Below are 11,371 nucleotides of genomic sequence, written 5' to 3'. Positions count from 1 at the left end.
AATATCTTCAGAAAAAAACTTGTCCCCCCTCAAAAAAAACACCAGCCCCATAATAACTCTGTAGTATGATGAAGTGCTGAGAGACTGAGGGGATGGGAAAAGAACAGAGTGGTTTGACTAGGAGGACAGAAAAATATATAAAAACTGTAGGAAGAACCATTTCACATAAGTCATTTCATGGTTCACACCAAGAAGCTTTTTTTCAATGTTTCCAGGGCCAGAAGAGAGCTGCCTATATATACCAATGGAGAAATTGACAAATTTAATGTATCTGATGTATCTGTCCCCATTCCTCAAAAGGAGGGAGAAGACCCTAAATGGAGAAAGAGAAATACCAGAATAGCCTATGAGCATGCTTTGTGGGCACAGAATGCTGACAGATTTGGGGAGGGGGAAAGGGGAGATGAAATGGAACGGCTAGAATCCTGAAAAGGAACACTCCATTTTGTTGCAGAAGCCTAATTTTGAAATAGTTGTCTTTGAGAAAAGACCCACAAGTCTCAGCTTAGGTATCTCACTTTTTTCCCCCCAAATTCTTCATTAATAGATTGTTGGAAATATCCCACTTCCTTTTCCAAGGAATCTATATATGACTCATCAGTGGGGAAAAGGTAGGAAGACAATAAGCATGACCTTCAAACTAAAGCACTCATTTACAAAGAGAACCCTCATTTTAGGTATGCTACACTGAAGACTGGTACTTTAAATGCATCTTACAAGCCAAATCACACAGCCTCAAATAAGAAAAAGGGTTCTGAAACATTATTAAAACTCTGTATATTATAATCTTGCAAGGTATTATTAGAACCCAAATACAACAGTATTAGATCACCTAGACTTTGCTTACACAATTTGCAGGAAACTTCCTCTACTGCACTCAGCGTCAAAACTTACTACAGCGAAACCAGCGTTTTAGGTAAAGATTTTGGCATTATCAAGAAGAGCTAGTAAGGTTCTCAAAAAGCAAGGTGCTGGTAGAGTTGTAAACACTTCAATACCACCATCCAGCCTTTCCCCCCCATGTCCAAAGTTCTGCTATCCAGTATACCTGCCTTTTAAAATTTCTGAATATCAGAGTCTTTGGGGATGTTCTACCAAGACTTTTTAGCTGTCCTGCCATTTGTTGCCTCATTACCATTACACAAATGCTGTTTGAAACAGCTTCCCTCTGATGCCTAATTTCCTCTCCTACCATAATATGTAGTATTCACTCCATGATTTTTCTGACTTGAATTAAGATTTTCAAAGCAGCACTTGTTTCTCATAGCAGCTGGTGTGTAAACTCTTCTGTAGTGTACAGAACCAAGTGATGGCCACCAGCACTATATATTACAGCAGCAACAGTAAGAAAGCTGCATAGTGAAGCCTCTACAGACCATTTCTCATATCAAAATCTTCCTGGGGCTCAGGATCAGGAAAAAAATTCTGGATTTCTCTGCCCTTTGGATGGCTCTAAAAACAGAGGCTTTTTAGTCATAGGATCTTCTTGTGAAACACCTTCCTTAGGGAAGCCTGCCACACATTGTCTTATGAGACAAAGCACTTCTCAGGTATAATTGGAACTATTGCTGCTGTTTTTCACTCTGAAAGTTATGAAAAGTACACTATTTTTCATGGCTTAAAGGAGTGCTTACTTGTGCTTTTATGTGGTTTTAGTACCTGCCCTTGAGGGTCCCACTAGGATTTGATCCCAAATACCAGTATCAAATATCTATGAAATTTCTTATAAGGCCTTGAAAGGGGGTGGGAAGGTTTGTATGTTGTGCTTAAGCCAAACCATGTTAACATTTTGACATTTTCCGTTGAGAGGAAGGGTGGGATACAAATGTAATAAATAAATCTTCAAAGTGCTATACTATTTATGACACAGTGGTAGTAGTGCAGTTGCTTCAGACTTTTTTTTGAAGAACTCATTTGTCTGACATTTAACCAAATACTAGAGTGACAATTTCTTTTTTTTTTTAGACAAGTCCTGTTATGATGATGTTGCATATTTTTCCAGTAGGGAATACCCAAAGCTCATGTAATTAATAAACCTCACAAAAAGATGATTCATGTGGCAAGCCTTGTATTTAAATTTTTATTTGCATCAGACATAAAACTTACATTAAAAACACTCAGGTTATGTTTAGTAGTCAGCCAGCAGAAATTGTAATATTATGGGGAGTGATATTAACAAAGCAGTACAAATAAACACCTTGTGCCTGAATCTAGATGCATTCAAATCAACTGCACTTTCATGATCATCCACTGGCCTTCTTGGCCTTTAAAATTAAAAATACAAACATTTGAATTTCCTTCTGCTACAGTCACACACATTTGTAAAAATCAGTCTTAGTTAAATCACAACAGCAGGAAGTAAGAGCAGAAGTTAAGTTATAAATAAAATATATTAGGCATGTCTGCTTATCAGCATAACAACTCCTTAATTGCATCTATGTGCTGTTCATAATTGTCTGTTGCAAGAACAAGAGAAATTCTCTTCCTTGTTGTCTGTTAAAGTTCATCACTTTCATAGAGTCCAGACTGTGCTGCCATACGCTGAAACTCTCCTTCATCAGGGAAGAAAGCTTGTTTCACATCCAGACCTTTGCCATTGAGTGCCAAGTATTTGCTAAAAGTTGGTCGTACCTTCAGTAGTTTTGGATTTGGAAGTGGCTTGTATGTGTGAACTGAAATAGATTTTTAAAAATGAACAGTAATAATTCAGATTGTTTAAAATAAGTTTGTTTAAAAAAGAGGGACAGAAGAGCTACAGTACAATCAAATGAAGTCCCCCCCATTTGAGCTTGCTGTATCAAAAGGCAAGATCATCTGTAGTACCCACAAGATGCATAAAGGAGTTTGGGGAATGCTACTACTTACTTTTGTGTAGCAATACCGTTTATCTTGTACATGTTCAGTCCAACAGTATGCAGAGTTAAGCCTGCCTCAAACTTACTCATTTCAAATTGGCATAGGTTCATCTAACTGAATAGGACTGTTACTTGGGTCATATCAAATGTTAAGCAAGTGTAAACAAACAGAAAATAAAATATGGCCCTTCTACCCCCATGTACAAATCAAGATGGCCAGAAGTAGAACATTGCCATTCTTGTATTTTAGCCAGGAAGGTAGCAATAGCAAATTCAGCCCTGAGGGAATAGGCTCCCCTAGTGGGTGTGTACGCAACACAGTAAAATAATGCATTATATGTTCTCAAGGAAGCTGCAGGTACAAATACATCTACATTCACATCTCTTTGAGGAAAAAAAGGGATGTACTTACTAGCGACATCCAATCTGGCATGGCACGTTGCCACTCCTGCCCCATTGACTGCGGACACTGTGTACCAACCAGCATCTTTCTTATTTACATTGTGGATCAGTAAGCAAACCTTTCCAGAGGTATCATGAAACATACTAGGGAATGAGAAAAATGGATCTCTCTGATCTGGACAAACAAAAACTTTGAGAACAAGTTGCACTCCTCCCCCGCCCTTAAGACCATACATTTTATATAAACCATTCTTGTTAAGCATTGTTAGGTGTTTCTAAGCCAGTGACATATCTTCTAGTTGCTTACATTTATATTCTTCCTTTTTTCCATCATGGAACTCAAGGTGGCAGGCATGTACTTCCCAGGAGGTCACCCATTCAGACACTGACCAGACTTGCTTAGCTTCAGCAAGGTTGTAGCCTCATGGGCACTGCTGTACAGTATTGGGCCATGTAAGCAAGCCCTTATGTTGCATACCCCATCTCACTGCCTAGGTCCCAGCAATTTCTGATACTTTGCAGATTCCCAGTCGCCTTCAAAGACGCTTTCTCTAGATTCCACTCTATCCTGTTTTTGATCTCTTAAAGTAGATATGCTCTTCCACACCACAGATCATAAGCCAATCTTTCCAAAAAGATTTTTTTGTGGAAGAGTAATGAAGTTGAGAACTTAAGCAATTTTTCCCAATGAGCTGAGCCCCAGCAAAGGTACTGAACATCAAAGCAGTGTTTGTAATCCTTCAACTAAACCCACCAACAGAATTTGATTCAATCCTAACTCCTGAAAAGCCAAGAGGGATACCTACCTGATTCGGTCTGTATTAAACTGTACCATTTCATTATTTCTCTTCCAGTAGATCTGTGGTGGGGGGATAGCAGACACTTGGCATTCAATTCTGGCTGAATCCCCCTCATAAACTCTTGTGCTTTGTGGTTTAAAGATGAAAGTTGGGGCTTTCTGATGTTCTCGTGCTAGAGAGAGAAAGATTTTTTTAAAAAAATGGGAAAGGCACGTTATAGCCATGAGAGACTAAAGGAAAGGCAAATAGAAGATATATCCTGGACAGCGTGATGTGTGATACACATGGTTTGCAGTAGCTCCATTCTGAACTCTGATGCCTCAGTGCATACTAGAAGCTCCTACGTTAGCATGGTCTTCCAATTGATTTCACTATCAGTGAGAGTATATACATATCAGCTGTACAGTGCATGTTGGCACTGTGCCCAACAGAATAGGGGTAGGACAGCAGCTCTTGCCCACACGTATTGTGGCTAAGAAGTGCTTTCCTGCTTTCAGTAGAATTGGAAACCCCATCACCATGGATGACACCTGGAAATTTCTTTTTTAAAAACCCACCAAGTATAAGATCTATGTCACTGTCATTTAAAAATGTTAACATCTTGAATCAGAGAAGTTCTTTACAGACAGCCTTTAGTAGAGAACATGTAAGGAAAGGATTTTCATATTCGAATGCATTGGTTAAAAAAACCAAGAATGGTTTCAAAATAGCCAAAGCTCTCTCATACCAGTGACATCTAGCTTTACTGTAAAGGAAGTTTCTCCAGCACGGTTAAAAGCCACACACTCCCATGTTCCTGCATCATAGACCCGGACTGCTTCAAAAATGAATGAGTGGAAGCCTTTTTCAGATACAATCATTTTATGAAAGTCATCTGGGTGAACTAGTCTTCCATTTAAGTACCATGCCACATCTGGAGTTGGTAGCCCGCTGACCTGCAGGGAGAAAGACAGCAGATACTCGGGATAGTTTCAGCATAAAGGTATTGTGGTACTATAGTTCATGTCCAAGGGCAAGTCTGCATGGGAGCATTCTTTACTCTTCATTTGATGCTTTGTTTATTACATTTTTATTCTGCTATTTTATTTTCAACAATCCTGTGAAGTAGATTAGGCAAGAGATGATTGGCTCAAGCCTACCTACTACACTTTATGCTCACAGAAACTTGAACCTTTCCCATCCAGCACTCCTTGCTCTAGCACCAGGGTGGCCAACCTTTTTTGGCCCAAGGTTTACATGCCAGTGAACCAGCTCTCCAAGGGCTGCACACTAGTATGGCCAAGTCCAGTGCACATTTACTCGCACATACACATATAGAAAGCCAGCCAGGCACCCAACCACACATTCAGGCAGGTAGCAACACTCTTCCGACAGCCTCCTGCACTTCTGCCAGGCAAATCTGGCCTGTGGGTTCACCACCTCTGCTCTAGGACAAAGTCAGTGTGGAAAGCATTATCTGAAAAATGAAATGGCTTTTGCACTTCCTTCACCCACAGTCAGTTATTCCCCTCGATCTGCTCAGCTTTTAGATATGTGTTTATTAGACCAGGAGGTGGCATTTTGACTAGTTCCATGCCAGCATTTTGAATCAGTTCAGCGGAAGAAGTTATGTGCGCTATACCCACAATCACTTGTGTGGAGAAGTACTGAGATGGAAAGAGAATATTGTATTTCTTGCAGTTCATACTTCAGGCTCTCACTTTTCCTTATTTAAATTTTGAGAGGCTTGTACATAATTTTATACTAGACAAAATGGTTATGATTAGGTTTGACAGCCCACCTCCACATAAAAATTAATTGCTTGCATGCCCTGTAAAGTACTTCAGTATAGAATGAATGCATGTAGATTGTAATGTTTTAGAAATCATGGCTTACCAACATGTACATGTAGAATCATTGCACACATTGTGACCAACGTGTGCACCACATGTCTTCTGTGTACCGATTTTTAACATATAAAGAAGAAAGCAGCTAAGTTCATTCCACATTGTCTATGAAAGACTGTAACATTGCAAAATTTGCCATATTTAAATTTTGTGGATTGAGTCAGGTATGACGTATGCAGAGTAGCTGTAATGGCTTTACAATTTAATATTGGCCCATTCAATTTTCTAGGACTTAAAATTTATTTATTTACCTATCTATCATTTGATTTATATCCCGCCCTTCCTCCCAGAACGAGTCCAGGGTGGCAAACAAAAGCACTAAAAACACTTTAAAACATCATAAAAACAGACTTTAAAATACATTAAAACAAAACATCTTTAAAAACATTTTTTGAAAAGCTTTCAAGACATCTTTAAAAAAGGTTAAAAACATATTGTTAAAAAAAAGGCTTGAAAACAGCAATTCCAACACAGAAGCAGATTGGGATAATGTCTCAACTTGAAAGGCTTGTTGAAAGACGAAGGTCTTCAATAGGTGCCGAAAAGATAACAGATATGGCACCTGTCTAATATTTAAGGGGAGGGAATTCTACAGGGCAGGTGCTGCCACACTAAAGGCGTGTTTCCTATGTTGTGTGGAACCTACCTCCTGATAAGATGGTATTTGCAGGAGGCCCTCACCTGCAGAGCGCAGTGATCTACTGGGTATATAAGGGATAAGACGGTCTTTCAGGTATCCTGGTCCCAAGCTGTATTGGGCTTTGTACACCAAGACTAGAAACTTGAACTTGGCCCAGTAGCAAATGGGCAGCCAGTGCAATTCTTTCAGCAGCAGGGTGACATGTTGGCGATACCCTGCCCCAGTGAGCAGTCTCGCTGCCACATTTTCCACTAGCTGCAGCTTCTGGGCAGCCCAACATAGAGCCCATTAAAGTAATCGAGCCTAGAGGTTACCAGTGCATGGACAACAGTGACCAGGCTATCCTGGTCCAGAAACGGCTGCAGCTGTCTTACCAGCCAAAGCTGGTAAAAGGCACTCCTAGCCACTGAGGTCACCTGGGCCTCTAGCGACAAAGATGGATCCAGAAGCACCCCCAGATTATGGACCTGCTCTCTCAGAGGGAGTACGACCCCATCCAAAGCAGGCAATTGACCAATTATCTGAACTCGGGAACCACCAACCCACAGCATCTCCGTCTTGCTAGGATTCAGACTGACCTTATTGGCCCTCATCCAGCCCACCACCAAGTCCAGGCAGCGGTCCAGGGCTTACATGGCCTCTCCCGATTCAGATGTTACAGAGAAATAGAGCTGGGTTTCATCAGCGTACTGCTAGCTGACAACCACTCCCAAGGACTTCATATAGATGTTAAACAGCATGGGGAACAAGATAGTACCCTGCAGCACCCCACAGCACAACTACCCAGGGACCAAAAGACAGCAATTCCCTGAAAATGACCTTGGAGATAGGATCGGAACGGCTCTCAAACAGTGCCTCCTATATCCATTTCACTAAGTCAGCCCAGAAGAATACCATGGTCAATGGTATCAAAAGCTCCTGAGAGATCAAGTAAGAGTAACAGGGTCGCACTCTCTCTGTCCTTCTGCCGATAAAGGTCATCCATCAGGGTGACCAACACAGATTCAGTCCCATAACCAGGCCTGAACCCAGACTGGAATGGATCAAGATAATCTGTTTCATCCAAGAATACTTGCAAGTGCTGTGCCATGACCTTCTCAGTCATCTTCCCTAAGAAGGGGGTATTTGCACCGGTCGGTCAGTAATTGTTGCAGACCAATGGGTCAAGGGTGAGCTTTTTCAGGAGCAGTAGGATCACCGCCTTTCAGGGCGGCTGGAACCACTCCCTCCCGCAATGATGTGTTGACCACACCCTGGATCCACTCGGTCAAACCCCCTTGGCAAGCTTTAATAAGCCAAGAAGGGCAAGGGACATGAGGACACGTTGCTGGCTGCATCATCTCAAGCACCTTACCTACGTCATCAGGCCGCATCAACTGAAACCGTTCCCAAGACATTGCAGCAGACATTGCACTGGACATCTCATTCTGGACTACAGTAGATGTGGATGGGGCATCAAGACTACTATGGAGGTGAGCAACTTTACCCTCAAAGTGCCTTGCAAGCAATTCACAGTGGGCCTCTGAAGAGTCTAAAACTCCATTTCCTGGAGTTGATGTCAACAGACCCCTGACAATACGGAAAAGCTCCACTGGATGGCTACTTAGGATTTGACGGAGGCAGAGAAGTGGGCCTTCTTTGCCACCCTCACTGCCACACTGTAGGCACGGTTATGATGTTTTACTCGTACCTGTCCCATTCAGAGTGGGATCCACGAGGCTGAGATGCAGGTGTAATTAATTCTTATTTTATTAGAGTAATAGATACATCAAAAGCAGTACATTTCATAGAGAGCACTAAACTAACTCATTAGAATTCCCTAGCTGCACTCTAGACATGCTCTGCAACGTATAAAGAAAGTTGATTCAGCAGCTTCTCCCCTGGAGCCACAGGTTTAAGTAGGGAAAGTCCTTGATCTTAATCTCTGACTCCTTCTCAAGTCCTGCCTCTGACCCGTCCGTTTCTCGCGACGATGAGCATGGGGTGACTGGGGGCGGGCGTCCAATGGCTCGTCCGAAAGGGCCTCGGCAACAGGCTCAATGTCAGGGGGAGGAGGCTCTCCTGCCGCCTCCCGAGAACTGCTAGGCAGAGGGGGAGGGAGCGCGCCCTCCGGAGCAACTTCCAACGGCTCCTCATCTTGGTCTGGGGGTGGGGCACGCTGTTCTTCAAAGAGCGCACCATCTGTGGGAACTGACCCTGGCTCCAACTCATTCCCACATCCCCTATCCTGCGGAGACTCAACAACTCCTGGATCTACTGCTCCTTCTGACAGCTGGGGACCCTGAAACTCATGCCTTCCCCCTTCCTGGCCCCCGCAGAGGAGCTGAGGCCCAACAGTACCTGATCAGCCTCATAGCAAATCTTTCGCCATTTGTGTTCTAGCCATCGTCCAGCCTGTTTCATTGCCCTTAACTCACTGGTGTATCAAGGTGCAAACAGAGTTCCACAATGCCAAAGACGGCACTCGGGGGCAACCGTGTCAAGAGCCCACCGTGCCCCACTGTTCCACAGCGTGACAAGACGTTCAACAGGGACACCTGCTCTATCTACTGGGAACTCCCCCAGGACATTCAGGAATCCAGTGGATTTCATTAGTCTCTGGGGGCAGACCATGTGCAGGAACTACACATGAGCCACACGCCCTCCCCACTACACAATCTCCAGATTGGTTAGAAAAATGAAAGAAAGAAATAGAAGAGGGTAGCACCTGTGCCTTCGGGACTCCCTAAGGGGCTCCCCAAGGGGCAATCCTCTTTGGTGTCACCCCTTCAGTGGCAACCCCTCCGGCGGCAGACCCACCGCTCAAGGGCAGTTGGGCTTTTATGCCTCCTGACCCAGCCAGGAGCTCATGCAAGAGGCTGCATGATTAACTGCAGCCTCTCTCTGGAGCCAGGGTCAGGCAGGGAGTCCCAGTCCTTGCAGCACTTACCAGGGACTTCAGCTGTTTCCAAAGACAGCAACCCAAAGGAGCAAGCAGCAAGCACCCAGATGCTCAGATACTTACTCCCAGGGCAGGTCTTCCTCAGTCCCCCTAGTGCTGCAACTGTTTAAAATAGATTTTAAAAGAAAACCTTAGGTAGAGGAACAGCAAGACAGTAGTTTCTACTCACAAAAGAGAAAATATGTATAACACATAGAGGTGTGACATAAGCCATATGAAAGAAATTGCATGATGCAAAACTAGGTCACATAGGATATCTGATCATCCAAACTAGGCCAGGAAGCCAGAGCCACATTGCCTGCTCTGTTAGTATAATGTTCAGTGGGCTGCAAAACCTTACAGAACTTTCTGCTCATTAGCAGATTTTGTCAACATGCAAGTGCAAAAAAAAAAAGCTACAAAGTCACAAGAACGTTGACAAAATTATGCCTTGGCTCTCATTTCCATAGAGGTTACCAGCTACAGCAAAAGTCAAAACTGCAATAGGCACCTGGTTTACAGAAGATATACTGCTCCAAAACTTTGCACAATTATACAATGGATAATCAGGAAAGCTTTTAGCCATATCCTAAATCCCTCTTAATGGAATTCCATAATTAACTGATAGAATGTGTTATCAGAAGATACAGCGCTGGACAGCAGTTTAGACAACTTTTAAAAAGATTAGACAGATTCATGGAGAGTGTAGACTTCCATGATCAGACACAGTATACCTCCAAATTTCAGATGCTTGGGGAAAAAACAACGGAAGTATATTATCTTTATGCTCCATTGGTGAGCTTCTAGGAACCATCAGACTGACCACAGTTAGAAACAGAATGCTGGATCTTAGTCTGATCTAGCAATGGGCTCCATTTCTGCAATAATTGGATTTGCCATTGGATTAATTATTATTTCTGATATTATCTAACTTTGTGTAGAGAATTTTGAAGTAGCAACTCTCCACACCTGGCTTCTGATTCATTCTTTTTCTCCTATTTGTTTGTTTTTTTAATCGCTCTGAAATCAAGGATAGCATGAGTGATACTTTTATTGCTCTACTTTCTATGTGAGCTCTTCAAATGTGTATTCTCTTTCACTGATGTCAATGAAGCATTGATTGCAACTGACAGGCAGAAAGCAGCAGGAGGGAATGAGGTGTTGACTGTAAGCAACAGGGGGGAAGACACTGACTTGATTATCTGCCTTAATCTGTCTGCTCTGCAGTGCACTTGAAAAGGATGTAAACAGACAATCATGACAAAGTTCAGAATAAGGATCAATACCAGTGGAGGCTTGTGAAAAAATAGCGATTATAATATTTTATCAGTAATTCTCTGCAAAGCAAAAAAAAATCGGATGAGATCAGAAAAATGAAGATATTGGACGAAAAAGGAATTGGCTCGTTAATGACCACCAGAGGGGCCACACTTAAAAAACAAACATAAAAAAGGAGAGGATTCCATCCCTAGTCTGATCCAACAAATCTATTACATGGGCAGCTGTACTGAAAGGGGCTAGGAATCATCTGTTACCTTGAAATCAAGCCTGCAAAATCTTCCTTCTTCAACGGTTATGTCTCCAGGCACTTGCAAGAAACGTGGTTGAAAGAATTTCTCCTGGATTGACTCTTGTTCACTCCTCTCTCCTCTTGAAGATGGCCTACTCCTACAAGTGCACATTAAAATGGCAATAAAGTATCTCTTTAATAACCCCCCATTTCACCTGCACACCCACCACAAGCATATATTAATAGTTCCATTACATGATAACCTAGTGAGAATAGTTCCCAGGGGAGAAAATTGTATTTCTAGTTTTGTGACTATTCAGGACTGTGTTGAAGAGGATAACTTGTATGTATTTCACAC

At 42.5% G+C, this 11,371-nt stretch overlaps 1 protein-coding gene across 17 annotated transcripts in view; it reads right to left on the bottom strand.

Annotated features, from left to right (window-relative positions):
* Nucleotides 1-2,066: 2,066 nt before the first annotated feature.
* The window catches only part of MYOT (myotilin), a 73,990-nt gene continuing 64,685 nt past the window's right edge, over nucleotides 2,067-11,371 (bottom strand). For all 17 annotated transcript variants that reach the window (XM_061617221.1, XM_061617220.1, XM_061617216.1 and 14 more), the window contains 5 exons: nucleotides 11,039-11,171; nucleotides 4,785-4,992; nucleotides 4,064-4,229; nucleotides 3,268-3,401; nucleotides 2,067-2,672 (listed from right to left, as the gene is read on the bottom strand). In XM_061617221.1, coding sequence (XP_061473205.1) covers nucleotides 2,497-2,672; nucleotides 3,268-3,401; nucleotides 4,064-4,229; nucleotides 4,785-4,992; nucleotides 11,039-11,171 — 817 coding nt within the window. In that variant the 3' untranslated portion in view covers nucleotides 2,067-2,496. The remainder of the gene's footprint in view (nucleotides 2,673-3,267; nucleotides 3,402-4,063; nucleotides 4,230-4,784; nucleotides 4,993-11,038; nucleotides 11,172-11,371) is intronic.

Source organism: Rhineura floridana, chromosome 3 (genome assembly GCF_030035675.1).
Source record: "Rhineura floridana isolate rRhiFlo1 chromosome 3, rRhiFlo1.hap2, whole genome shotgun sequence".
In the NCBI taxonomy this organism is placed as follows: Eukaryota; Metazoa; Chordata; class Lepidosauria; order Squamata; family Rhineuridae; genus Rhineura; species Rhineura floridana.
This window is presented reverse-complemented; position numbering and strand designations above follow the sequence as displayed.